Genomic DNA, 26,961 nt, shown 5'->3' on the forward strand with positions numbered 1-26,961 from the left:
GGGTTGGACTAGATGACTCTTGGGCTCACTTCCAACTCTACAATTCTAAAAACAAAATAAAATAAAAACATTCCTTCCAGTAGCACCTTAGAGTGCAATTCTATGATTCTTTGAGCCTACAAAGCCTCAGATGCTGTGGTTTATTTACTGTTGTGCTCCACCCTGTTGGGGTATAGGATTGCTATTTAAGGCTGCAATTTTCTGAGAATAAGCCCCATTGAACTATGTTTGGGTTACCTCTGAGTAGACATGTCTGTATTTGCACTATCCAGTGAGATTGGGGGGTATTTGGTAATTTTGCTATTTTAGATTATTTTGATTTATGTGTTGTATTTATTTTGTGTGTGTGTGTGTCCCATTGTTGTGCTGGTTGCCCCTTTGGGCCAAAAAACAGCACAAAAAATTTAATATAACATACGGTAATACTGTGTGTTTAGTCGTTTAGTAATGCTGTTAGACTGCAATCCTAACTCCACTTACTGGAGAGTAAACCCTGTTGAATTTAACAGGATTTACTTCTCAGTAGACATAATTAGGATTGCAGTCTTAAACACTAGGTTAGACACATATTTAATGGGTAGCCACAAAAAACCCTGCTTCTCACCTTCCATTAAAAATGGGAACGTATCCTACATGTTTTCTATTTCCCCCTTACTTATTAAGTAATAAAGCGGATGTATTGCTCAACAGTTTTAAACTGTTAAAATATTACTAGACTGAAAACTTAGGGAAAAGGTAGATAATAAAGAGGCATTAAAAATAAAGGTGTGTAAATACAAATCCATTGATACATGGGGATGAGCAATTGTCTTATCTAAAAGGGTGCTATCCCAAAGAGAACAAGACTTGGCTATTAATTTAGAACTCTTGGTTTATCCCCTCTTTATCCCCTCTTAAAATTAAACTTTATTAGATACATACTTTATGCTTGTATAACATAAAACTTTTAAAGTTAATATTTAAAGTACAAAAATATAAAACTTTTAAAAAATTCACTAGCATATTTTTAAATACACATAACACTCTTTTAACGGCTATTAACCCAATTCTAAATATGCTTGTTTTTGTGAGGCTTTCCCCAATTAAGAGAAATGTTCTGCAACGAGATGTCTGAATTAAAACAAAGTGCTTGGAATCTAAAATCTAAATTTTTTTAAAGCAAACCTGAGCGCACATAATGATATTTAACACTCGTGTGTTAAAAACAATTTCCGTGCTATAACTTTAATCTCCATTCCAAGGGTTCCTGCCTTCTCTGGAAGGGCGAGCTCCGGGATGCCTCCAGCCAGACACATCTTCGCCTCCCCTCCTCGCTGAAAAGTCTGAAAACTACATTTCCCACGATGCCACAGGAGAGAGCAGCGCGCGGCAAACTTAGTGTGCGCATGTCCGAATCCAGGAATCCCGCCCCTTAGGGCGGGAACCGCAGTTGTGGTTGGTTGTTACGGCTGCCGCTTAGAGTGAGTTCGAGGGTCAGAGGGCGCGAAGGTGAGTGGTTGCTGTTGGGGACTCGTGGTGCTGAGGGATGGGGGTGGCCGGGGCCGTCCTGGGGGGCGGGGGTGTCGGGTGTCGCTAGATAGGGAGATACTTAAGGGGCGTGGAGCTGAGGGGCGTGTTGGATGGGGCTTTAAGGGGCCGCTTGGGCCCTACGGCCAGGATTGGGGGAGCTGAGCAGGAGGCATTGGGCGGTAGAGCTCGGCCTGGAGCGACGGGCTGAGGGGATCTCACTAAGTATTTGGATCAAGGGGCGCCGGTGCCCCTGTCAGCGCCGGGTGGGACGCGCTAGAGAAACGGAGTTACCAAGATCGAGTGGGGGGATGGGCTGAGATAGATGCAAGGGAGAACCCAGTAAGGCCTGGTTAGCAAAGGTGCATTGGGGGGTGCTGGGCCTGTGCTAGCCGGAGTGTGCTCGCGTGCCTTTGGGCATAGAGAAATTTGCATAGGAGACTGGGAACACGGAGTAGCAATGCCGTGGTTTGCGGGGAGGGGGCTGGATGCCTTTGGTGCAGTAACTCCCCCCCCCCCCGCCTAGGATCTTCCTGTAATGTTGAGACAGGAGGGTATACCAGATCTAGAGGGCAGATTGTATTGGGCCAGGGGTTGGAAGCAAAGGGGTTTGGTTTAATTGGGTTATAGGTTGTTTTTATACTGCACAAAGGATCTACTGGTAGCTCAGCCTTTCTCAACCTTGGGTCCCCAGATGTTGCTGGACTACAACTCCCTTGATCCTGACCACTGGTCTTGCTACCTAGGGATGATGGGAGTTGTAGCACCACAACATTTTGGGTACCCAAGGTTGAGAAAAGCTGGAGTTGGAAGAGTGAGGCAAGAGAGGTGTGCCAGTGTAGAATTAAGACTTGGGTCAGAAGTGATGCTGCTATGTTTGGGTTATGTCAGGTATGGATGCATTGAGAATTGAGATCTGGTAGAGACCAAGCCATAATCTAAGGCAATGGACTGTAGTGACAGGAGTTGGGGTGATGGGTAGATTGGGGTTGTTAATTAAATTACTTCTTTTTAAATATTTAAGGGTTGTATTTGATACAGCAAGAGAGCTGCAGGTGTTCCATGGAATTCTAGAGTTGGAAAAAACTAACCATTTAATCTACCGGTATATTCACACACATGCATAACTTGCACCAGTAACTGACAAGTAGAAGCATAGATAGGTAGTAAATATTAAGAAATATAGAAGTGGGTATGTGGACTTCGGGGAAGGATACTTTTGGAGAAACACAAGGACAAGGAGCCTGCCACTGCACACTTAGGCTGCAATCTTAAACCATTTACCAGGAATTCAGTCCCGTTGAATTGAGTGAGATGTCTTTCTGAGTAAAACACTGTTGGGAGGATCACCCTGTCAGTACTTGCTTCACAGTGTACACTGTTTGCCACATTTCCATTTATAAGAGTCTCACATAGAAATGAATTTATTGATATATTGATGGAGAGGTGTGAGTTAGCATTCTTTCTAGCTTGCCATGATTCTTGAATTAGATTTCTCTGCTATACCATTGCCAGGCTTGTGTGGTGTTTCCTTTAGTTCAGTGGCTTCCAGAGTTTGTTTGCACATTAATTTGTTTGCTGAGGAATATCTTTGAGTGTTGTAGAGTAGCTGGATTGTGTGTTTATTCACACACTTATGGTGTGGTGTTGGACAATCTTGTCACTCTACATGAACTAAGAACACACTCTAGAATGCACCAACACTTAATAAACAGTTGTGGGTATACTGTGCTTCAGGGAAGCTTAGCTTTCATTACTGATTTTGTCATTGGGAATTTATGAAAAATTCAGGGAATCTCTACAGCACAGTTTGAAACCACAGGTTTGTCTTGAGGATCTAGCAAAGACATGGTTAACTGAGTGTTGTACTTTATCTCAAATGGGATAGTGGGTGGCTAGGAGGAGGAGTTTTGTTATGGAGTTTCTGAAAATAGTTGCCTTATGAGACATTTTCTATTTTTGTAGTGTTACCTAAAACATTTTTTGTAATCCTTTTTAATGCTCAGGACACTTGTATGTAAGTTTGGCATGTGAGATTTTGCTCATTATATTGTTTGAAAAATAATCAATGTGCCAAAAGTTGTTAAGTGAATGGCTCACTGAGGAGTGGTAAGAAAAACTGTGGTTTCAGATATGCTCCAAGCATATATGAAACTAAGCTGATTTTTTAAATAAAGTTTTTAACCTGATTCTTCAATTATAGGATGGAATGTTTACTTACATATTCTGTTGCTTTACAATAGGTCAGTTCTACATTTCCTGCATATGAAATGTTCAGTGAATTCTATCCTTTGACCATCATGATTCACTTATTCAAAATATGGCTCATGGGTGCCAGTAGGATTTTCTGTACCTAGTACACTGCATGTTATTTAGTCCCTCCACCTTACCGGCAAGAGGCCACCGATTTCCATAAAATTTGCATGTTTATCATAGGCAAACCAGTGACCACTTTGCAGGTGGTACAGAGGGGCCAAATCAATTAGGGGCCCCATACAAGTGCTAAGAAGTCTGAGTGACAGAATGCTATTAGATGATGCTTTTCCTGCAATTGTATTTCCACACTAGAATTTCTGCCTGCCACACAGCTGTTAAAGACACAAATGCCCAGATATCCCTCAAAACTAACTCTAAACTAGGGTAGTTAGCCATTTTGGCCCATAGCCATATGTAGGATTGTGCCATATAATGGAAATTACTGGAATCTGGACCGTATAACTAGATGCAGAAACCTGTTTTAGTAAAAAGAAAATAAATGTGATCAACTAGGAATATTCATATAGGTTTACCAATCTGTTAGAATAATGATGTTGGGCCTCTTCTCTAAACCCCACCCCTGCAAATGAATCCTGTTCCAATACCTTTTTTGGATGAAGGATTTCACATTTGGTTTTGTTCCGTAAGAGAACATTTTAATGCCTAGCTTCATATTGGCTCTATTAATTATGGTATACACATAGTTTCTTTGGTGTAGGGAATCTTGTCCGTCCCAAGAGACAAAGTATAAATTGTGCACAGGGTTGCAGTATATTGTGTTGGGGTAACATAAGGCCTCCAGGTGAAATTTGGCTTACTGGTCCTCCCCATTTGGCCTATGAGACTGTTTTGGCCAAGCCATATTTACATTTATATGACTTATTTTTATTTTATGTATTTATGTATTTATTTAGTATACCTTAGCTATCAGGGCAGTTTCACAACGTAAAAATACAAGATAAAAAAACATAAAATACATAATAAAAACAAGAACAACCTCCTCCCCACAAACTAGTAGCCTCCCCCCCCACAAACACATTTAAAAGGCTGTAGAATATTAATCAGCCCAAAGCTTGGTTGAAGAGGAATATTTTTGCCTGGCACCTAAAGGTGTATAATGAAGGTGTCTGCCAAACCTCTTTGGGGAAAGCATTCCACCAGCAAGGGAGCCACTGCAAGAAAGGCCCGTTCTCGTGTTGTCACCCTCCAGACCTCTCATGGAAGAGGCATATGGAGAAGGGCCTCAGATGATGAATGCAGCATCTGAGTAGGTTCATATGGATAGAGGCAGTCCTTGAGGTATTGCGGTCCTGAGCTAACTGACAGGTATGATGATTATCGGACAGTTCAGAAGCGCTGTGCAAAGTGCTTTGCAAGCCCTGTGCTTGGGAAGCACTGAGCATAGCCTGCAGCAGTGGAGGAAGATAAATATATGGTCTGGTGGGCCAAAAAAGTTCTGTACCCTGCAGTTAAGGATAGCACCTGTGGATTTCACTCAGTGTTCAAAATTCACCATGTGCATTTTGCACCTGGCTATCGGCCACATGTGACCAAGTGAAGATGCCCAGGGACCAGGATGGTGCCTGACATCACCATCTGGAGGTGCATGCCTGGGGGTCCTTGGATCTTGACTGTTTTCACACACAACACATCCTGTAGAATTGTATGTCTTATATTTTATCTGCATAATCAGAATGAATTTCAGGAACCAAAAAGTCATATTGAAAAATAGGACTTTTGAGCCGCCTGGCCCCAAAATGGCAATAGACACTCCATTTTAAGGAGTCATTTGGCACCTAGCTTACCGTATATATCTGAGTTTCTAACGCGCAGATATATAACTGCCAACCTAGCAGTTCGAAAGCACGTCCAAGTGAAAGTAGATAAATAGGTACCGCTCCGGCGGGAAGGTAAACGGTGTTTCTGTGCGCTGCTCTGGTTCGCCAGAAGTAGCTTAGTCATGCTGGCCACATGACCCGGAAGCTGTCTGCAGACAAATGCTGGCTCCCTTGGCCTATAGCGCGAGATGAGCGCTGCAACCCCAGAGTCGTCTGGGACTGGACCTAACGGTCAGGGGTCCCTTTACCTTTACCTTTAACACTGGTTTCACTGAATCTTCATTAGATACAATAAGATAGCTCAGTTGGTAGAGCATGAGACTTAACTGGGCTTGACTCGTGGGGTGAAAAGGGGTCCCTACTCCTGCATTAAACTATGTTTAGTGTGACATCCATGAGCCTAGACTTCTGGGTTCCTGCCCTCTACTTTTAATTAACCATCCAAACACAAATGGAGGTTAATGTCTTAATTGTGGCTAGTTTCAAGTAAAACAGCTTCAGGAAATTTGGTTTGAAGTTAGCTTCTCTGAAACTAGCCATAGTTAAGAATGACCACAATTTGTTGGGTACAAATGTCATGATAAGCTATGGTTATTCAAAAATAGAAGTGAAAGCTTTTGAAGTTCTCAGAACGTCCTGTACATGTGGGAAGGAGGCAATGTGCAGAACTGAGAGGAGGTTAGGCTTGTTCATGTCTCACTAAACCAGTTTACCTGCATTCGGTCATCATACTAATGAGTACATTTTTCAAATACACTCAAGGTGTGTTTAAGTATAAACTGGACTGTAGGCTTTATGGGTTCAGAATACTGTTGGCATCTGCCTGTCTTGAGAGACAGTGGATTGCACCTCCGAGGGTGAAGTCAAACCTCTGGGTTAGCAGCACCAAAGTGACCTCTCTGGGGCACAAGCCTGGGCAGTGTGTATGGAGTTCCTGGGTTGCCCAGACAACAAAACCCCCCTCTTGGCCTCACTGATGTGGTCCAAAGGAAAGCAGAGCAATACATTTGACACCAGCTTGGCTGAAGGAGTTGCCGGAAGAAGGCATATAAATTGCCATCCAACCCTCTTAGGGACTTCACTCTGGATTTGTGTAGGGTTTACTCCTCAGCCTTTTAATCTGCAAGGCAGATGTGAATTAGGACCAGAGTTTTCCTTCTAGATGGGCTACCTTCCTAGGTTGGTGAGCCCCATGTGTCCCTCACTTCCCTCTACAGCAGCCTTTCTCAACCTTGGGTTGCCAGATGTTTATGGCCTACAACTCCCATCATCCCTAGGTAGCAGGACCAGTGGTCAGGGATGATTGGAGTTGTAGGCCAAAAACATCTGGGGACCCAAGGTTGAGAAAGGCTGCTTTACAGCACATGCAGAAACCACCTTCTTGGCTGTTGGACCCACTTTTGGTTTCGTCTGCTCAATCTGCTAGAGACTGTCTTTGCATGCAGGGGAAGAGAAGACCCTAACTCACTGAGAGTTTGAGACCCATCATTTACCCTCACCCTGTTTAGCCGGCCAGTCAAAGCCCATTCCCGGAGTGTGGCTGCTGTCATGTGCTGACAGCTTCTAGGAGCCAAAGGTGAGTGCAGGGTGGGGACAAAAGTTGGAGGAACTACCCCAGAAGGAGCACAACATTACCCCTCCTCTAGCACCATACACCCTAGCATATAAATGAAGATAATTTAATCCCTCCTGACAGACTGAGTCTCTATCTTAATTTCCACCATAGGTTAGTTACCCTAACAGAAGCACACTTGTTCCTGCCACAAGGAGAAAGAGGGAGAGGAAGTTATGGCACTGTGGTCATAGATCCATTTGTTCCATAACCCTCTCTGTTCTTTTCCTTCTTTCTCTGAATATTTATATAATATAATATAATATAATATAATATAATATAATATAATATAATATAATATAATAAAATATAATATATTCTGAACACTGAGTTCTGAAAGCACCACAACATTCCGATTTTAATGTTTTAATACAGGGTCAGCAAACTTTCAGCAGGGGGCCAGTCCACTGTCCCTCAGACCTCATGGGGGCCCGGACTATATTTTTTGGGGGGGAAAGACCGAATTCCTATGCCCCACAAATAACCCATAGATGCATTTTAAATAAAAGGACACATTCTACTCATGTAAAAACACGCTGATTCCTGGACTGTGCAGGCCGGATTTAGAAGGCGATTGGGCCGCATCCGGCCCCCGGGCCTTATTTTGCCTACTCATGTTTTAATATATACATTTTTTCTCAGTGGTGGTGGTGATGAAGCCCCTTTTATAGGCAGAGCTAATATGATGTACAGTGGTACCTCGGGTTACAAGCACTTCAGGTTACAGACTCTGCTAACTGAGAGTTAAGAACTTTACTTCAGGATGAGAACAGAAATCATGCAGCCCCATTAGCTAAAGTGGTACCTCAGGTTAAGAACACTTTCAGGTTAAGAACGGACCTCCAGAACTAATTAAGTTCTTAACCCAAGGTACCACTGTACATATTAGCACTTTGAATGGAGATGAGTGGAAGTGAACTTGGGCATTTATTGCTTTCCTACTGTGACAATGTTGCCAGTGTAGAAATGTAGGTACATGTCCCACTGAAAGTGCTAAGGTGAACTGAAAGGCCTACCCCTGAGAAGGCTGCTATGGGCTTACATCCCTACAAAGTGAATGCTGGTTTTTCCATTGTATAGATGGACTTTTTCTGGCATAGGATGCTTCCAGCTCTTGGCATACCAGTGCAGACTTTTGCAACTGGTCGGTTTGTGTGTGCACAAACTGCCCTCAGGATGAGACCCAGAATTTTTTAATGGGTGGGTCATCTCATGTACAAAGTGACAGTTTACAGGTTGTACACGCTACAGTGCAAATATGATCTTGTGTTATGGGGATGGAATGAAGGTGCTGCTTTTGGATTGGGTTATATTTTGAAGATGCAATATGCTGCCTCATTGGACTTAATGGTGACAGGACCACAAAGAATAAAAGGGCAGTAACCCAGAATATAACCTTAGTAAATTATACAAAAGAACAACAACCTTGCAGCACTTGGCTACAGAATGATGTCAACAAATGCCAATGATTGACTGTTGTATGAATTTATCTGGGGTTTTTGTTGTTGTTGAAAACCAGCTATTGGAATTATCTGTCTCATTTATGCCCATGCATGGGTTTGATTTGTTTTAATTACACTTGCCTGTAAAATTTAAATATTAGTATTATGCACAAAGATCCCATAAAATGAAGATTCATAGGCTAACATGTCTCACTGCAAAAATTAGTTGCATGCCTGAGTATCATTCATTGCTTGTTTGTTCTTTGTAACTGCAAGGCAGGCGTTAAGCATTTCTCATGGGGCATTGTCTGCCTTTGTTTCCCCCTCTTCTTTCTCTTGGAAATGGATGTGCATGTGTACACACACACACACACACACACACACACAGTCCCTATTTTTATTACTCTTTCCTCAGATATATCTTGATCCAAGCTGTGTAGCAGCCTTGGTGCTAGGGCTTCCCTGTAGCCCCTTGGCAAACAGTGTAGTGCAGCTAGGAACATAATACAGCATAAGTGGTGCCTTCCTGGGTCACACCATCTAGCTTCGTATCAGAGCTCAATTGAGCCAGAGTTTACCAGGGCTTAGTCCTGCAACCTGGTTTCTGTGCCAGAGCTTGGCCCTGGAATATGTGAAATGGGATATTAATACATTTGAATTGCTACCTCCTACCAAAGAAGGGAAATCTCCCATCCCCTGTAAGCTCCAATTTCAATACAATATTGCTTCTGTTCTACAGGGATATCAAAATACAAAATATAATTTAGCTTTAAGAGAATCTTCATAAATCTTCTAGGTAGTTATTTTGGTCAGGTGACTTTCTGGAACAATTGGAAGCGCCAAGTTAATTTCACCTACAGTGTGTGGAGGCTATGATGGGCCTCAACTCTCACTGTTTTACACACACACACACACCCACACACACACACCAAGAACCTGTGTCTTCTATAGCTAAGATATTTTATCCCCTTAATATTTCTAGCAATCTATGTTTTATTTTATCATATCATTATTAATTAATGAAGCAGCCAACTGGAATGGCTCACCACATCCCAGTATTGCCATGTTAAAATGTAAAATATTTCTGAAATACTTTTAAATTACCTTTAATATTTTATTGGATTGATATATTTGTATTCTAAAAAGCTTGTATCATTTATTTTGAGGGGAGTGGGTGGGTAAATTTCTGTCACTTACATAGTACCTCAACCTCAGACACATCTACATTATCAGCACCTTTCAACATCTGAAACAGATATAATTTTCATTTTTCTTCTCTGTGAAATTTCTAGTTCCTGAAGTGAATAAAAATGCTTAAAATATACACATTCCATTAGTTCCTTTCGCTTGTTCCCTCAATGCACAGAGTAAATGTGGGGGCATGTAACTGTACATGTTGGCTCCACATACAAGCTTTGTGCATAGGGCCAAATATCTGAGAAGGGGCACCATCATCTGTACAACTGTATGTGTGAACATGCTCAAGGCAATTGGAAACCCTGCACAGTATATGGAGTGCCTACGTCTATACAGGGTAGGCACCCTTTCTTGTGCACTTAGCTTTATGCGTTGAGGGTGGGGATAGGGAAAATGGGGTGCATTGGAGGTGAGACTGGCAGTTGCAAGACTTCACATGTTTAGTCTACTTGTGGAGACAACATCTGAAAGGAGCTGTTGATTAGGGACATATGGTAGTTTTTTCCCCAATCAATAGAAAAAATGATAGGATTATTCGTATGATATACTAGTGACCAAGAGCACAGACAAACTTGCCCTGGGTGCCAGAATGTCTTGAGCAAACTAACCCCTCCTCTTTTTTTAAAGCATTCTAGTATTTCATAAGAAAAAGTTACCAATGGCAGGAGATGAAATCATGGGCAAGTTTCTATAATCTGTAATGGTCTATAAATGCCGTATCTTGCACTCCTCCAGGTGGATATTTCCCGAGTTATTGGGTGTTTGAATGTTGTTCATTTTTCCATGTCACACACACTGAATCTGTTAAAGTACTTCATGATGCCTAGCCATATTTTATAGCAACATGGAGTAGTAATAGTTGGGAATATTGACATGACTGGCCAGTTGGGATGGTTTGCTCAGTCAAAGGTTATAATCTGACCCTTGACATGCAGGGGAAACGTCATTCTCTCTGTGTGTTTATCTAGATGACGTTTAATTTTATTTCTTAATGATGTTTTGAAAACTCAGAGGTTCAGCTTTCATTTATTTACTGAATAAATTATAGATATTGAACCTGTGACAGGTTGAAAACATGAAACGATGCTTGATGAAGTTGTGGGAACTATATGAGTGAGTTTCAACTGGATTTTCTGTGGTCAGAGGATAGGAGTTCAGGTCCCTGAATAGTTCATTTTCCTTCCCCAGGACTCATAATGGGGGAGGGGGAGAGAGAGAGAGAGCTAGTTCATATGTCATGCTAAGCCAAATCATGGCTAAGCTCTAATGTGTCAGCTTCTGAAGAGGACATCTCAGCTGCATTGCTTCTCCCCAGTTCCTCTGCTGTGCCATGCTGTGCTAAACCATGGCTTCACTTGGTGTGTTATCCAAATCTTGGCTTGTGGTTTAGCTGTCCTGGACAAATGACAAGCTATAAATCAGTGTTTCTCAACCTTTTCCTGACCATGACCCTCTTCCGACCTTGTTAGCTTCCTGTGTTCCCCCATCCTACTGGTAGAAAGCTAACCATTTACAGTGGTACCTCAGGTTAAGAACAGTTTCAGGTTAAGAATGGACCTCTAGAACGAATTAAGTATGTAACCAGAGGTAGCACTGTAAATGTTTTGTTTGTAAAAAGAACATGTTTTGTTTATAATTTTTATAATTTATACAAAATACAATTACATAAAAATTATACTATAAGTATTTCTTGATTGATGTGACCCTTGTGCTTGATGACCAGAAACAAGCTTTTTTATATCCTGTTCTATTGCTGTGAGGGATAACGGAAGAACACCTCTGTCCATTATGTTAAGGCGATTCCGCCTTAGGCTGTGTAAATTATTTTCACAACTAAAATCTCATTCTACCAAATACTTCACTTCTCTGTTTTCTTGTTTTCTTTTCTGTTTTATTTTCTCAGTCACTTTTCTGTTTTCTTGACTTGCCTCTGTGGCCCCCTAGTCTTGTGCCCCCATTTACGTGATTTTCACCTGTGGCAATCAGCACTTGAAAGGAACGGCACACTTGAAAAGCATTTGGAAACTCTTATTTGTGGCAGCTTCATCCCCACTTTAGAGATCAGATCGCTGGAGCACTCTTTAAGGAAGGGGGGAACATTTGCAAAGAGCGCCTGTTTTAAGGCAGACCCTGCAATCCCATCTGAGCATGGGAGGGCGGGGATTGCCCTTAAGCAGGTGCTCTTTGAAGCACTGCTCCAGTGGTCTTTAAAGGGAAAGGGAAGAGACTGCTTCAGAGAGTGCTGCAAAACATCACCTGTTTATTCATTGCTGTGCAATGGAGCAGTCTCTGTCAGCGCTGGTGTCTGCATAAAGCAGACCAACTGGCAGTGACTGCTCTGTTGCACAGTGATAAAGACAAAATTGGGTCTACCTGCTTTTGCTGATTCTTTGGAAAGCTTGCTCCATGCTGATCCTTTTTGGAGGTTGAAGGGATCAGGGCAGAGCATGCTTTTTAAGGAAGTCCCACCCACCAGCTGATGCCACCAGCAATATCAGCTGATGGGTGGGTGGGTGTTGTTTTGAGGGAAATTGCCTCATGGGCCAAATTGCACCAGGCAGGCCCAAACCAGACCAGAGTTTATACAGGTTGCAAAACACACATGTTTTTTAAAAAGAATATCACACTGAAATGTAGTTTAAAATGGCATATGAGCTGGCTTCTAGGAAAAAAAACCTCTTCAAAGTTTGGGGCTCTTATAGAGACAGTTACTGCTGGGATGTTATTGCTGCTTCCCTTCTCTAAAGTAGCTTGTTGAAGTCTGAATGTTAGTATTTCCATTTGTGTGCTCTTTCTCATGGGCATTTCTTAATTTCATCCAACTCTTGCCCTCTGAATCTGTGCAATGAGTCCTGGCACTTGCTTTAAAAGCAGTACAGTACTTTGGAACTTGTGAAGTTAAATGGTGATGAAGGAGAATTCTTTGCAGCCCATGTAGAATGAATTCCCTTAACCCAAATGGAACCACGGTCCTCCCACCCCATGGTATATCTTGAATCTTGAATCTGGAGCGGGGCTTCCTTATTAGAAGATAGATATCCAGACAGATATGAACCCTGGCACTTCTCTTTCAAGAAAATAAGCACTGGATATGTGTGATTATTATGGACTTCTGCCCTTTGCTTTTCTTCCATGACTGAAATTCTTCTCCCTTGAGGATGGCAAGCTCTGGTGGAGACTTCATATCTAAGAATATGAAGCAAAGCAGTTGTATGTGGAAGCCTTACATATGAATAGGTTTGGGAGACACCCCATCATCTCAATTCAATAAGAAAAGTATCAGTTAAACTTGTTTCATGTTACTCGCAGGGAAAGGGGCAATTTTGCCTTAGCCCCTGTACAAATCGCAGAGCTAGAGTCTAAAATAGGGTTAATTGCTCGTGCTCATGAAAATATATTTGTGTGTAAGAGGTGTATATATATGAAATAAGCATGTGTGGCTGGGTGCTGGGTACAGCTCCATGCATTTCTTGGATATATTTTAATATTTGATACAATGGCTCTTGCTGTTCTGTATACTTCCCTGTACAGTTGGCGAGGGCCTGGGTTTTGCCACAGTAAAATATTAGCGAAGCTGTTTTACTCCAGAGCATTACATCTGCCTGATAGCCCTACAGCTACACAGCTTGGCAGCTTTGAAGATTTAAAAGGCGTCTCTCTCAAATACATGTTACTCTATGATGGGTTAGAAGTGACTGTTACTAACTTCTATTTGGCTGTAATGTATTTATTAATGACAATAAAAGGCGCTAGATGGAAAGATGGTAGTTATGGCAGGGAACCTCTAGGATAAATATAATGTTAGGCTACAAGGGCAGCTGCTTATTATTTTTGTAGCTTGGCTTTCCAGTTTCTGAGGCTTGGTCCATTGCTTTATGGAAGCAACATCTTTCACTTCTGCCATTTCTCCTCTTCTCTCTCCCCCTCCCCCGGTGCTAATGTACCACAGTGTGAACCAGCCTATTCTGTAAAAATCTCCACTTGAAAAGTGGCCCAGTCTTTAAGCTTTCTGTGTGCATGTGAGTGCATCTCTAACCAAAAATCCTTCTGTGTGAAGGTTATAAAATGTGTATTTACCTGACCTGCTCATCTTCAATTATCTTCTAATCTGGCCCTTCACTGGTCTCCCAGGTAAATACAGCTTTAGTTCTTCTTTAAGGCATATTATTTACCTCATTAAGTGTGTATTTTGGCACGTGCATTATTTACCTGATGGACTAACGGATACAGAGGAGAAGTTGGTGTCTGTTATATAAATAACCCCTAATGTTCGCAAGGGACTCTACCTCCTGCCTTTGTGTTTTTGGTGGAAAGTCTTTTCTGTTCCACCTAATGGTCATCAAAGGGTCTTTCCTGTTCCTGCTTGCAGCAGGAAGATGTGAATTATATACATACCAATGGAGGGCAGGTCTAAAGCTTTGCAATTTTCCACCGCAAGCAGCCTCCACAATTTTCCACCGCAAACTAGCACTAACCTGCCAGGGCCTTTGGAGATGAACTTTATGGAACAGTAAGACCTAATGAAAAGCTATGGATTTAGGTAGTGTGTGTGGATGCTGGTATTGCTCAGTCAGTATTGTTGGGTCTAGTAAGGGTGACTCAGCCAACTTAAGATGTGTGCTTGGTCTAACATACTAAGGTATTGAATAATTTCATCCTGCACCTTATGCTAGTTTTGAGTATAGACAAATGATTTGAAGGGTCTTAAAAGTTTAGGGTTGTTCTGTTGTGCAATGGAATTGCCCTCTCCTCTGCTCTGCAGCACGCCCCCAATCTGCTCCAGAGGTTTGGGGAACCCCCCAGAGCATATTTGGTGGCACACAAGGAGAGGATGGGAAAGTGCACTAGTGAAACTCTGCTCATGCATCATTGGATTCAACTCTGTTTCTCTGTTTTCAGTCCGAGCTTTCAACTTGGGAAGCCAAATGTGCTTCTAATCCTTGCTCAGTGTTCCAGGGTACAATATTATAGGAAACCTCTGCAAGGCAGTAACTTTATCTTGGAGATCCATTTAGGAAAGGTGCTGAAGATCAAGCATCTTGAAAAGGGTTTGTTTTTTTTGGTTGGGGGTGTGGGGTGGGAGGGTTCAGTGCCAAGGTCTTAGGTATGTGTATGCAGGTCTCTTGTGGTCAGAATGAGTTAACAGGTGAAGCTTACAGTTGGTTGTCTTTAGACATTTGTTGTATAAGCTACTGCTATAGAAGCTGCACAAATATGATACACGTAAGTAGCACTGCAGGTAGTCACTGATCAGTATGATTTAAGAGTTTATTAATCATATGTATACATAGTTAGTGATGCCAAATAGCAGCAAACCTTTCTAAAACAACAACAACCTTCCTCCTCCAAGGAGTTCATTGTATGTACATAGACTTCCCTGCATTGTATCCTCTGAGATAGGTTAGGCTGAGAGATTGTGGCTGCTTCAAGGTCACCCTGTGAGCTTCATACTCAGTCTAAAAAGGATCTGAACATGTGTTTTCCTAGTTTATGTGCAACTCTACTCATTCTATTCCAGGGGTCAGCAAACTTTTTCCACAGGGGGCCAGCCCACTGTCCATCAGACCTTGTGGGGGCCCAGATTATATTTTTTGGGGGGGGAATCCCCCCACCAGCTCTCCCCTCCCTTCTGCACAGCACTGTATGAGCCCCGGTGGCTGCTTACCTGTGCCTTGCGAGCGGCAGGGGCTGGCGGTGGTGGCGGGATGATGAGCAGCACGAAAAGGCTGGCTCTGGAGAGGGCTGCTTAAAATAGCGCTCAGCCAACCATGGCTCAACAAAGCCCAGCCTCCTTCCTTCTCTAGGCAGGGCGGGGAGAAGCCAGGAGAAGGGAAGGAGGAGGCGGCGCCATGGTGTGTGTGTGTGTGTGTGTGTGTGTGTGTGAAATGGCGCAGCATTAGATCATAATCCCCACACCAATCCACGGGCCGGACAGTTCATGGGCCGGATCCAGAAGGCAATTGGGCCAGATCCGGCCCCTGGGCCTTAGTTTGCCGACCCATGTTCTATTCCAGGGGTAGCCAACTCTCAAGTGACTGCAGTCTACTTTCAGATTTGAAAACTGGCAGTGATCTACCCCCATTTTGGGGGGTTTCAGCTCAAAGTTGTTGAGCTTTTTTGGGGTTAAAAAAAGCTTTTGGAGGGGGAACTTCCATTTTTGTGGTGGGGGGGTTAAAAGCAAGAGACAAAGGGGTGAAGTCACTCACAAAAAGATCTCTATGGGTGAAAACAGCAGCACGGAAAGCTCCATCTTCCAGAAATCATACAACAATTGAGGGCGGGTCAAGGGGGCAGGGCAGGAGTCAATTTTAGCGACGCTAAGGAAAGGGAGCCAGAGATTGACCGCGATCTACCAAAACCTCACGGGGATCTACCAGTAGATCACAATCAACCTGTTGGACATCCCTGTTCTATTCCATTTGTCATATCCATTGTTGAGTCTGAACTGGGCCAGGCATAGTAACTTTTAGTGTTGGCTGCTGATAGTTACTGTGCTCACCAGATGCTCTCTTAGCTCTATTTTCACTTTTTGGTAGCAAGTATAAAAAAGGGTTTTGGGGGGCAGGGGCTAAGCATTTGGAAAGGGAGGTGTATAAAGGGTTTTTATTTCTCCTGCTGTTTTATTGAACTGCATTATATGTTTTAATAATTTGATTCTTGCATTTTTATTGTTCTAGTTATTTTGTTGCTGCTGTGGATACTTTGTTTCAATGGCAGGGTATATGTATTTGAAATAAATATTATTTTAATAAGAGTTAATGTCCAGCTCTCCACCCAAATACTTTACTGCCATCATGGAAATACAATTTTTTGATCCGTAAAGTGTGTATCTGGGAGTAACACCAGCTTCTTTCTCTCTCTCTCTCAAGTTCCAGATGCTGCTAGGTGTTCAATGGTAGCACTTGTCTGTACCACAGCAGCAAGGCCTCACCTCAAGTTACTCCCAAGAGCAAGGAATACTCTGTGCTCCCTTCTGTGGGTTTTTTTCCAGCGGTACGGTTCCACTACAAACGGGAAACTGGCGTCTCACGGCTTTGCTTCCATGGCAGCAATGTCATCCTTTCCCCCGCAGAGGTATCACTACTTCTTAGTGCTGGATTTTGAGGCCACATGTGACAAGCCGCAAATCCATCCACAGGTAATTGTTTGACTTTAGTTTGTCTAGTTTTCTACAGGAGACCTTCTGTTTGGCATTGAAGGCTTTGCAATCTGTGTCTTCCAACATGTAGCATCTGAAGAGTAGTTGTTTCCTAAGCATTTTTCTTTCCCTTTTTTGAGATATCTATATCTCACTAGCAGATAATGTAGAATCTGGATTAGAATATTCAGATCTTAGACTTCCTCGTAAACTCATGCTTTGGCAATCCACTCTTACACCCTCAGTTCCTCATCTTTAAAATGAGAAACTACTTACTACACAGAGTCATTATGAAGACAAAAATGTATTCTGCATTTAAAAGCGCTAGAGAAATTCATAATAATTTGTCATACGTTTTCCCTTTGTTCACTCCTGTAAGTTGCTGATCCACCTCTTTGTTTTCCTCATGGCATGAGGAGCTTCATGATGCATTTTTTTATCGAGACTTTCCTCCTAAGAAAACATGGACTCTGGAGGAAGGCTCATCTTTTCTAAGTTGTGATAATGCATTTATTGTCCTTTACACTCGCTTTGTTGTTTTCAGTGGGAATAGCCAAGTCCCCTAATTTGCAAGATAGTGAAACAACTTTGAGTGTGAATGTATGCAGGTCTGCTTGCTGTATTTTACAAAGGAGCTGGAATTACAGCACCTCAAATTGTTGACTTTCCCTGTTTGCATTTTTCTCACTCAGTGGTAATTTTGAAGTCCAACGATCTTTACCACTTTAAAAGGTACCTTCCAGCTGTTCTGGGCCTCTGGATCAGTCTTGATTGCACAACTTGCTTCTGCAATTTTGCTTAGAATTTACCATCCTCATGGAAAATACATATGGAAACATTGTGTAGGTTCCCATATTGCCAGTTTGGTCTATGTTTCTATGCAACACATACTTAATATTCTGCAATAAAAAATAAAAAAATTATTCAGAAAGTCAAATCTATTTGTTTGCTCGGGTTACTTGATTAAGAGTGCAGTCTGATGTGGGGAGGAATGGGGAGTGAAGCGGTGGGTGGTCCACCACTCCCAAGCCCCTGCTGGCATGGACAGTCCAGGATGAGAGGTGGGGGGGGCATGCTTACCTCTCCCCACATTCATGGTTGTCTATTTTGGCTAGTGCCCCCCTCTCCAGAAGATCTATTTCCCGGCTTGTTTGGATGTGAGGACCATTCCTAGGGGATGCCCATTGAATGGGAAGGGGCCTGGGATCCAGTGATTACAAGGCTGCCTCAATTGCACTCCTGCCCCAGAACACCCTGTTTTGGGCCCCAAGGCTGACTACTGTCAGTGGGAACACTACCAACAGTAGATAAATGCTTTTTCACTGGCATAGTAATGGCCTCTGCAGCAGATGTGGCCCCAGCCGCTGGAGCTCTTTTCAGTCAGCAGAGGACACGCCACATCTCCACAGTCCTAACTCCCAGGTAGCAAGTTGATCTGGTGTTAGGATTGCTCAGTAAGTCTAATTAAAAATGGTGGCATTTACAGTTTGGGAAGTTATTCTGGCAGGGTGGTGGAAGGGAAACACACACCTGGGATACTGGGAGGCAGTATGAGTACAGACAGACCTAGGGAGATGCGTTAGTCCTTTCCTTCATGATCACCAGTAGCCCAAACAATATGGTTTTCCCTTCTAAATGCGAATAATCCAGCATTATTCACACCTAAGCAAGGCAAGAAAATTAATTTAAAAAATGAAAGTGGAGATTCTCAGGATATTGCATATGACTGTTATGTATTATGCAGCTGAGATTTCTATACTGTTATGGCTATGGAGATAGATCTCTAGTCTCCCTGCTTAATATTTTGAATTGTAAAGGGTTGCTAAATCAAAATGAGCCGCCTCGTCAGCATGGTAATGAACACTCAGGATTGTGGGTTTCAGTAGAGCCATGTCATCTGGCTGTTTTTAATTCAGGTTTGCAGTTAGAATTGTGAGCCGATATGGTTGGTATATTATTTCATTGGACTGAAAAGTATGTTTCTTCCAATATGCATTAAGCATTCAAGTATTTTAAAGCTATATTAAGCACTTTCCTCCTGATTTTTGTTTTGTTTTGTTTGTTTCTAATGCTTGAAGGGGATTGTGGTGGATCAAGAGCCCACCCCTTTTGTATTGTCCTCTTACCTAAAATTATAGAATACTAATGTGGGTGGGGCATGCTTAGCTTAAATGGGGGGGGGATTGGAGGGGGGATGTAGATTTCATTAAGGTTACCCTCCTTCTCTTTCCCCAATAATTGGTGCCCTGGAGAATACTGGAGTGATATTCGCTGTAAATCACACTACCATCTCCAGCTTCCTTTCTAGGCCCTCTTACTTTGTTTCAAAGAGTGTTTTTAATCTGTGTCTCAGTTCTTAGAGAAGATGCAGCTCAATATTAGCCATCTTGTAGATGTGCCTGTTTTTATGTTACTTTGCCGTGTGAAAAGTAACTACAGTAAGCTTGCAGCTTACACGGAGGTTACGTTCTGGGGATCGTGCCTGAAGCCAAAATCATGTACCTGTATAGTTGAGAGCCATTGGGTTCAGTGGTGGGTAGGATTGCCAAAGTCTTTTTTCCTGGAATCTTGGCCCTTTTCTGCCCCTTTTTATTTTTTTGCCACACACGTAAAGCTGAATGTGCACAAGTTAAATGCACATAAGTCACAGGCTTACTGTATCCTGAAATAAACTGGCTAGAAACAGTCTTCCCAAACTCCTGTGTGTCTGTGGGGAGGCGCAGTTGATTTTTTGAGAGTATTTTTTTCTGCAGAAAAAACTTAACTGGCTATTTCCTGTGCACCCAGCCTTGGGTGCAAAGTCCTGTCAAAGCTGTAAATTTGCTCTACCGTGTCCCTTTGGACTTGTGTTCATTTTGATGCAAAACCATGATGCATGTGGAGCTATTTTACAGCTGGTAGTAAAAATGGAGCATGAGTGGAATACTATTACTACAACTTTAAGGAGCTATGCCCCCCAAGTCCTTGCTGTGGAATATGTAACAATATGTGCCGTTGCAGCTTGGCTATATATTTTGTGGGGAAGATAGTGCATTAAGGTTGGACGTTATTCAATTGGATCTTTTCATCAACTGTGCCCAAGGGGCTCACCTGCACCATGCATTCCTTTGCCCGGGGCTGTCTTGGTATGCTTTTTGTTAGAACCTGTAGAGACACTAAAGAGACTTTACTCAAAAATATCTTACTAAAAATGAGAACTTGCTCTGTGTGTCAAAGTTATATATCTTTACTTGTGTGCATTTAATGTGAATATAGAGAGGTGCTTTTGGAGAACAAGCTGATGTGTAGATTAGCTAACATATGCTTGCAGAATCCTTTGCTGAAAATTATTTAAAGAGTTTCATTTTAGAGCCCGGGACTTCAGGACAGATTGAAAAACAGCAACACCTGAACTAACCAGGCATTGCCCTTGTGAACTTCAGCATAAGAGGTTTAGCTTCAGGGCGTAAGTCCAGGTTTATTCTGAGAAAGCCATCGTCTTAAAAAATGGAATGGAACTTATTCCTGATGGTTTACAGAATGAGAACCAGGAGGTGTGTTTGGGACCAGCCTGTAGGATCAGGGCCATTAGTCAGAAATGAAATACAGTGGTACCCCGCTAGACGAATGCCTCGCAAGACGAAAAACTCGCTAGACGAAGGCATTCGTCTAGCGGAAGGCTGCCCCGCAAGACGAAAAAGTCTATGGGGCTGCCTCGCAAGACGAAAAATTTTCGTCTTTTTTTTTTCCGTTTTGCGGAGCGCGGCTGTCATTGCCGCTCCGCAAGACGAAAAACCCGCTAGACGAAAATTTTCGCAGAACGAATTATTTTCGTCTAGCGGGGCACCACTGTAGAGGGCCAGGCATGGCGAAGCTGGGATATGGAGCAAGTAGCCTAGAACCAGGGCTGTCCTGCCCATGAGGTGAAGTGAGGAGGTGCCCACATTGGGCAGCGTACCTGCCTTGCCACCTCCGCCACCAGCAGAGAAGCAGCATCTGCACTGGTTTTGATTCATTCAAATAAGACAAAAACAATCATTGGGTAATTTCTGTATTATAATGACATCTATAATTAAGACAACCAAAATGAAGATGCCCAAAAATTGAAAGTAAATTGGTCCACAATACTGGTACTAGTATTAATGCACTTCAGGAGCCTACAGCAGCCTGGATTAAGTTCAGTTCTGAGCAGGCAGGGACTTCCTACCAGGTTTCTTCTCCTCTAGAGGAGGTTGGCAGCAGCAAAAGGGAAGGGCTGGGAAGAGCAATGCTGGTCAGTCCTCTTTGCCTACTTCCCAGGTATTCCAGCTGTTAGTGCTGGACCTACTTCTCTTCCATAGCTCAGTGGTAGAGCACTTGTTTTGAATGCAGAAGGTCTTGAGTTTAATCCCTGGTATGTTCAGGTATGGCTAGGTGGACTGATGGTCTGCCTTCGTATAAGGCAGCTTCTTATGACACACGAAGGCCCCACCTTGCCAGATCCCTGCGGGGGAGCTTTGAAAACAGCGTTCACAGCTCCAAGTTTGTAAGAATCCTTTGACACGGACTAGTAGCGCTTACAAATTTAGTTAATAGCTTGAAATCTGCAATAAAAGGAAATGCTCAGCTCCAGTAGCAGAAAAAGGCAGTGTCCAATGTATCTCATCTAGTGAGGATGCATTAACATTTTTTTGCTTGTAGCAGTGCTAGTTGGTTTAATGTTTAATTAATGTAACGTTGCTACTACTGTAATTGTTCTATGTAACAATCTTCAAACAATTTAGTTTTTAAAAAGGTAGCAAAGTGCCTCAAGAATTCCAGAGCCATGTGCTCTAGAGGTACTCAAATTTATTTCTTTATTATAGCTCTCACTAATGGTCACTGAACTCAATGACATTTCCTGTTACATCGGTAGTCTTGTGTAGTTGCATTGTAGTGTATACAGTCTGATGGGTGGCATTCTTGATCATAAGTCTAAGCATGTGTGTCCCTAGATTCTTTGCCTTGTCCAAGTCTATGCCTCAGGCACATGCACTACGTTCTTTGGAGTTCGGAAACCTCATACAACCATTGCGTATATGTGGTAACTACTTGAAGTTCCTGCCCGCTGGTTCTTTGCCTGTGACAAGACAATGGTGTACAGACAGTGCAATATGTGGAAAACATGTAGCATTAGTTTATTGACATGTGACTTTTGCTCTGGTGGTATTTGTATGGAGCGGCTAGCCAGGGACAGTGAGCTGGCATGTAAAGGAAATTCAAGCAGCTAATACACATCCAGTGGTTATATGAATTGACTCGGAGACATGCTTTGGTTCATACTGTTTTCCTGACATTCAAAGTCATTAATATTATTTTCTACATTACTCTGGTTCCTCCATTTCTCTTGCACATTCCATCTTATTACCCTGTCATATTCCCACATAAGAATAGCCTTGCTAGGATAAAAGTAGCAGTTAACTGAGCCTGGTATCCTATCTTAAACAGTATTCCCCACCATCTGCCCTAAAGCAGGGATGACTAACTTTTTTGGTCTGAGGGCCACTTTCATCCTTGACCAACACTCGATGAGGGTTGCATGTCAGTGGTGGGGGTTGTGGCCACACCACACTCTTTCATACAAAATCTTGCTTGTACATACAGGCACACAGCCTCTTCTTCTCAGTAGATCTGTGCAGATTAGTTGAGGAGGGGGTTATTAACGAGTGCTGTGTCTATTTCCCCCTTTTTTTTTGCTAGTGCTGACAAAATCTTCTGGTCTTGTGGGGCCAGAAGAAATTGCTTGGGGACCTGTATCAATTGTCTGAACTGGGGGTTAGTCATTCCTGCTTTATAGGAAAGAAGTATGTAATAGTACAAGAAGTGCTTGCGTCGTCATTGTTGTTGTTGTTGTTGTCCTCCTCTTCCTCCTCCTCCTCTTCTTCTTTTCTTCTTCTTTCATCTGCGAGTGCTTCAATTGGAGAACAGCCTTTACCAAAGGCGTGGTGGCTGCCTGCGTATGGGTATCCCAAAGCTATTTCAGGGGTAAGCCTGAAGGCTGCATTTCCTCATGGTCAGCTTTTCTGGAGTCAACATGCTAGTACTGTATTGCAAAAGTGGGTTGAGCAATGGATGTGGCTCTTACCAGGCTACATTGTAGCCACACACAAATCAGAGGTTTATGCAGGCAAGCAAGAGGCATTATCACAGTTGAAGGATACATTCCAGCCAGGCAGAAGTACCTTATTTGTGGAGGGAGCATGACCTGTAGAAGAGCCCTGAGAACTGGATAGAGAGGCCTGTAGGACTGCATTCAGCCCAGGGGCCTGAGGGTCCCAAGCTCTGCTGCATTCTGTTCATATTAAACTTGTTTGTTAATACCTGTTGAAGACTCATTCTTGATTCCTGCCTTCTTTCTAAACATTTTTTAAAATTCGGGTTTTGTCTCTTAGTTTTCAGTATTGGTTGAACTATACAGATTGGATTCTTCACTTAAGGCAACCTGTGTAGTCTTATAGGCCTTTAAATAAATTGTCTTTTTAACACTCTTCACTCCTGTTTCATTTATGAAAATATTTATGAATTTTAAACTTGTGAACTTCAGCTCACACTTAAGTAGTATGGTTTGTGATTCAACAGTGACCTCAGTGGATGGTTACTATACTGCATTTTGAGGCTCCTAAATTTTTGAATGATAATGATTTTGTGTTTAAAAGGCGGGTGGTAGCAGTAATAAATTATTACTTGCCCTTCTCCAGCAGGTCCCAGGGCAGGTTACAACAGTTTGAACTTCAGACTTTAAAACAGTTAAAACAAACTGCAATTATAAGGAATAGGGTGAGTTCTAAAAGCACACACCTCAAGTATTTACAGTCGTACCTCGTGTTGCATTCGCTGCGGGTTGCAAACGGCGGGGGTTACGAACGCAGCAAACCCGGAAGTGTTTACTTCTGGGTTTTGCCGCACGTGCGCATGCAGAAGCGTTATGCACAGGTTGCGCATGCGCAGAAGCGCATTATCGCTGCTCGGGTTGCGGACTTTTCAGGGTGCAAATGGCACCCCGGAACAGATCGTGTCCGCAACCTGAGGTACTACTGTACTGCAGAGTGAATGTAGCCTAGATATTATGAAGAGTGTAAGGGCAACCAAATCATAGATATATTGTGGAATTAGACTTAAGAGGAGGAGATACTTGGGACACAGTACTTTTAGTTAGTATGTTAAATTTAGGATTTATGAATGCTGTGAAATGGCAGAGGTTATGAATTGAAAAAGTTACAGGGGAAAGCATAGAATTCAGAACTCTGGCAGCAGAAATTAGCATATAATTGTCTTTGTCTGGTTCATTATCTCATGCCACTTTACTGTGTTGTTAATCCTTATTCATGGAACTTTTAAGCATTTATGTCATTGGCATTTTCTTGCTTCTCTTGCACATACACATTTGCCAGTCTAGTTAAATTTAAAAGTCTATGTTCTTTGTGCATGTTGTTACATATATAGTATGCATATTTAATTTTTCCAGGTAGCTGCAGCAAATGTACTGTAATTTGGAATTGACTACTCTCTAGAAAGGCTTTTTGGTGTACCTGATTAACATACCGGTTTAAGTATTTCAAGACAGATGTGTTGAGCTAGAATGGCAATATATGTAAATGTGTGTTGGAATAGTTAACAACCCTTCATTAAACTAATACAGCAGTTGCTTTTCTTTCTTGTAATGAGTCTGTGTGGTCAGTTCTGTAGAATTTTTGAGGGTGTATTTGTGTGTCTCTCTGTGGGGTGGGGGCAGACGGCTGTTTAGCCATGTTGTCCATTACCCCTGGAGGCCAGTGTAAGACTGCTCAACTCAGCCAGCTCTCATTAAAATAATAATTAAAAATTCACTAGGCCAGTACTGTCCACATGCTGTCCCTTCTTCTAATTGCCTTTGAAAAAAAGATGGGGGATGGTACCCCTGCCTTCTACGATCTCTGATTCTTCTATCACATCTCTTACTCCCCCTCCCCAACTTGGAGGCATCAACTCTCATCTGTCAAAGTGTAAATCAGCAATTAAAACACAAACAGCAAAATGCCAAAGATGACCTGGAGCACAAAGCGACTGACAAACAAGTCCGGACAAATCGGCGGATAATTTATAAGCATTGCCCTAAAATCTAATTATTTGGCAATTCGAATTTGCAGCCGGCCAGGGCTATGCAATAAATTTAACCCGCCATAAATTATTTAGGAGCAGCCTGTGGTGTAAATCAAAAACACAAGTGTTTGTTTAAGAAACAAGCTCATTGTACATAAAATGACTTTTTCTTGTCTTTTTCAAAGAATAGGAGAAAAACTGTTGAATGAAATGAGCTGCTGCCGCTGAAACTCTGACTTCCTTCCTCTCTTGGAGGTGCAAATAGGATGTCTTTTAAGTAAGGAATGCTGCCCTTTCTCTTATCAGAAACATCTCTTACTATCAGCGGCACTGGGCTTTTTTATTGCAGGAGGAACAGTCAGCTCTGATTTTCCCGTGGCATCTTTCATTTTTTTATATTTATTTATAAAAATGGCAAGGGCGGTTGTGGGGGGGGGGAGAGAAATACATTATTCTCAATTGTGGTTTTTTGAACTAAACAGGGTAATCTTATCCACTGCCAATAAATTTATACTGATCTTTGAGTGCTTCTTGCCCACTGCTCAGATAAACATTTGGGATTCTGAATGTTTTTGTGGGTATTTTATTTCTGTAATCTAATAAGGTCCTCCAATATTGTGGACAAAGTGTTCCTCTGTGGATATCGGTGTAATTCTTTTTGTTGTGTTCCCAAGTCAAGATTTCTTCAGAAGTTGCTTAGGTAGTTAAGCTTGTAGCTTTTCCTTTCAGCAAGAAAGCTCAATGTTTCTAGAACCTTAGGTTCCGCTCCCCCCCCCCTTTTCCTTGTCTTAGCGACATCATGCCAGGAGGTTATGCTTTTTTTCTTTAGGAGGGTGGAGTGAAATATAGGGTGGGTTTATAGTGCTGAAATCACAGGCCCTCATGAATTTTCCTAATCCCTTGGAAAGGGAAGTTCTTTTAAGTTTTCAACAGGCCAGTTGAGATTCAGCCTTCCATCTGTTTCTTGACGACTTTTTGTGGGGTAGGCAAATTACATAAGGGGGCTGCCTGTGTGTGTGCATGTGTGTTTTCCTCTGAGGGTGGTGGGTCAGAAACACTTCATGGGCTGCCAGCTCCTTAGAACGCAAGTACTGCAGACTTTTGTATACAAAATGATTTAAAGCAGGCATGTTTGGTAAGAATATTTATAACATTTTTCTCTACGTGGGGTGTGTGTGTGTGTTGAGCTGATTTCTAGTGTTTCTCTTATAGGTTAGAATTGCTATGCGAAACTGTGTTCCTACCATATAAATGCAAATATGTTTGTGCATGAGTTGGGGCTATGTGCAGACATTTTCAAATCAAGTAATTGTATACAGATTTCATAATAATGGATAGAGATAATTCAAAAGATTATTATTTCATCACCAGCAATTTGAATCCTTGCCTTCCTTTTTAGCTAGATTGTGACAGTGTGCATTACATACAGAAACAGGTTTCGCTCTGTTTATAGTTTTAGGGAATGGCATAATAATTCCTTGAGTAATAGCTGTAGTATCTCATGTTGTAGTGAACTTGTGCTGGCATTGTGGCAAAATCCTAAAGCAAAAATAGACAGTGCACAATTAGGGCATACAATAGTTATTGCTTTGTTGGAAAGTGCAGTGTGATGACTAGGCTCAGTGTTTGAGGTGCTGGTGTCATGGTGTTCTTTAAGCAAATGAGTGTCATGTCTTGGATTGCTAATCTGTCAACAGTGGGCTAAATCTGGGGTTTAAATGCAGCTTTGCAGGGGGTGGGGATTTCCTTTGTTAGGTCAGAGTTTGGAAGAGAGGTGGTGTGGCCAGAACATGGATAATATTCTGCCTGACTTAAGTGGCATGATTCACTTTAAAAAAACAAACAGAAATGCTAAAAAAGAGAGTGTTTAAATTGGTGGAAAGGCAAAGGTGGATT

The 26,961-nt window shown here is 42.3% G+C and overlaps 1 protein-coding gene across 2 annotated transcripts in view; it reads left to right on the top strand.

The window, feature by feature from the left end:
* The first annotated feature begins 1,382 nt into the window (after positions 1 to 1,382).
* The window catches only part of ERI3 (ERI1 exoribonuclease family member 3), a 189,352-nt gene continuing 163,773 nt past the window's right edge, over positions 1,383 to 26,961 (top strand). For both annotated transcript variants that reach the window (XM_033152328.1, XM_033152329.1), the window contains exons 1-2: positions 1,383 to 1,488; positions 16,721 to 16,989. In XM_033152328.1, coding sequence (XP_033008219.1) covers positions 16,744 to 16,989 — 246 coding nt within the window. In that variant the 5' untranslated portion in view covers positions 1,383 to 1,488; positions 16,721 to 16,743. The remainder of the gene's footprint in view (positions 1,489 to 16,720; positions 16,990 to 26,961) is intronic.

Source organism: Lacerta agilis, chromosome 6, assembly GCF_009819535.1.
Source record: "Lacerta agilis isolate rLacAgi1 chromosome 6, rLacAgi1.pri, whole genome shotgun sequence".
Lineage (NCBI taxonomy): Eukaryota > Metazoa > Chordata > Lepidosauria > Squamata > Lacertidae > Lacerta > Lacerta agilis.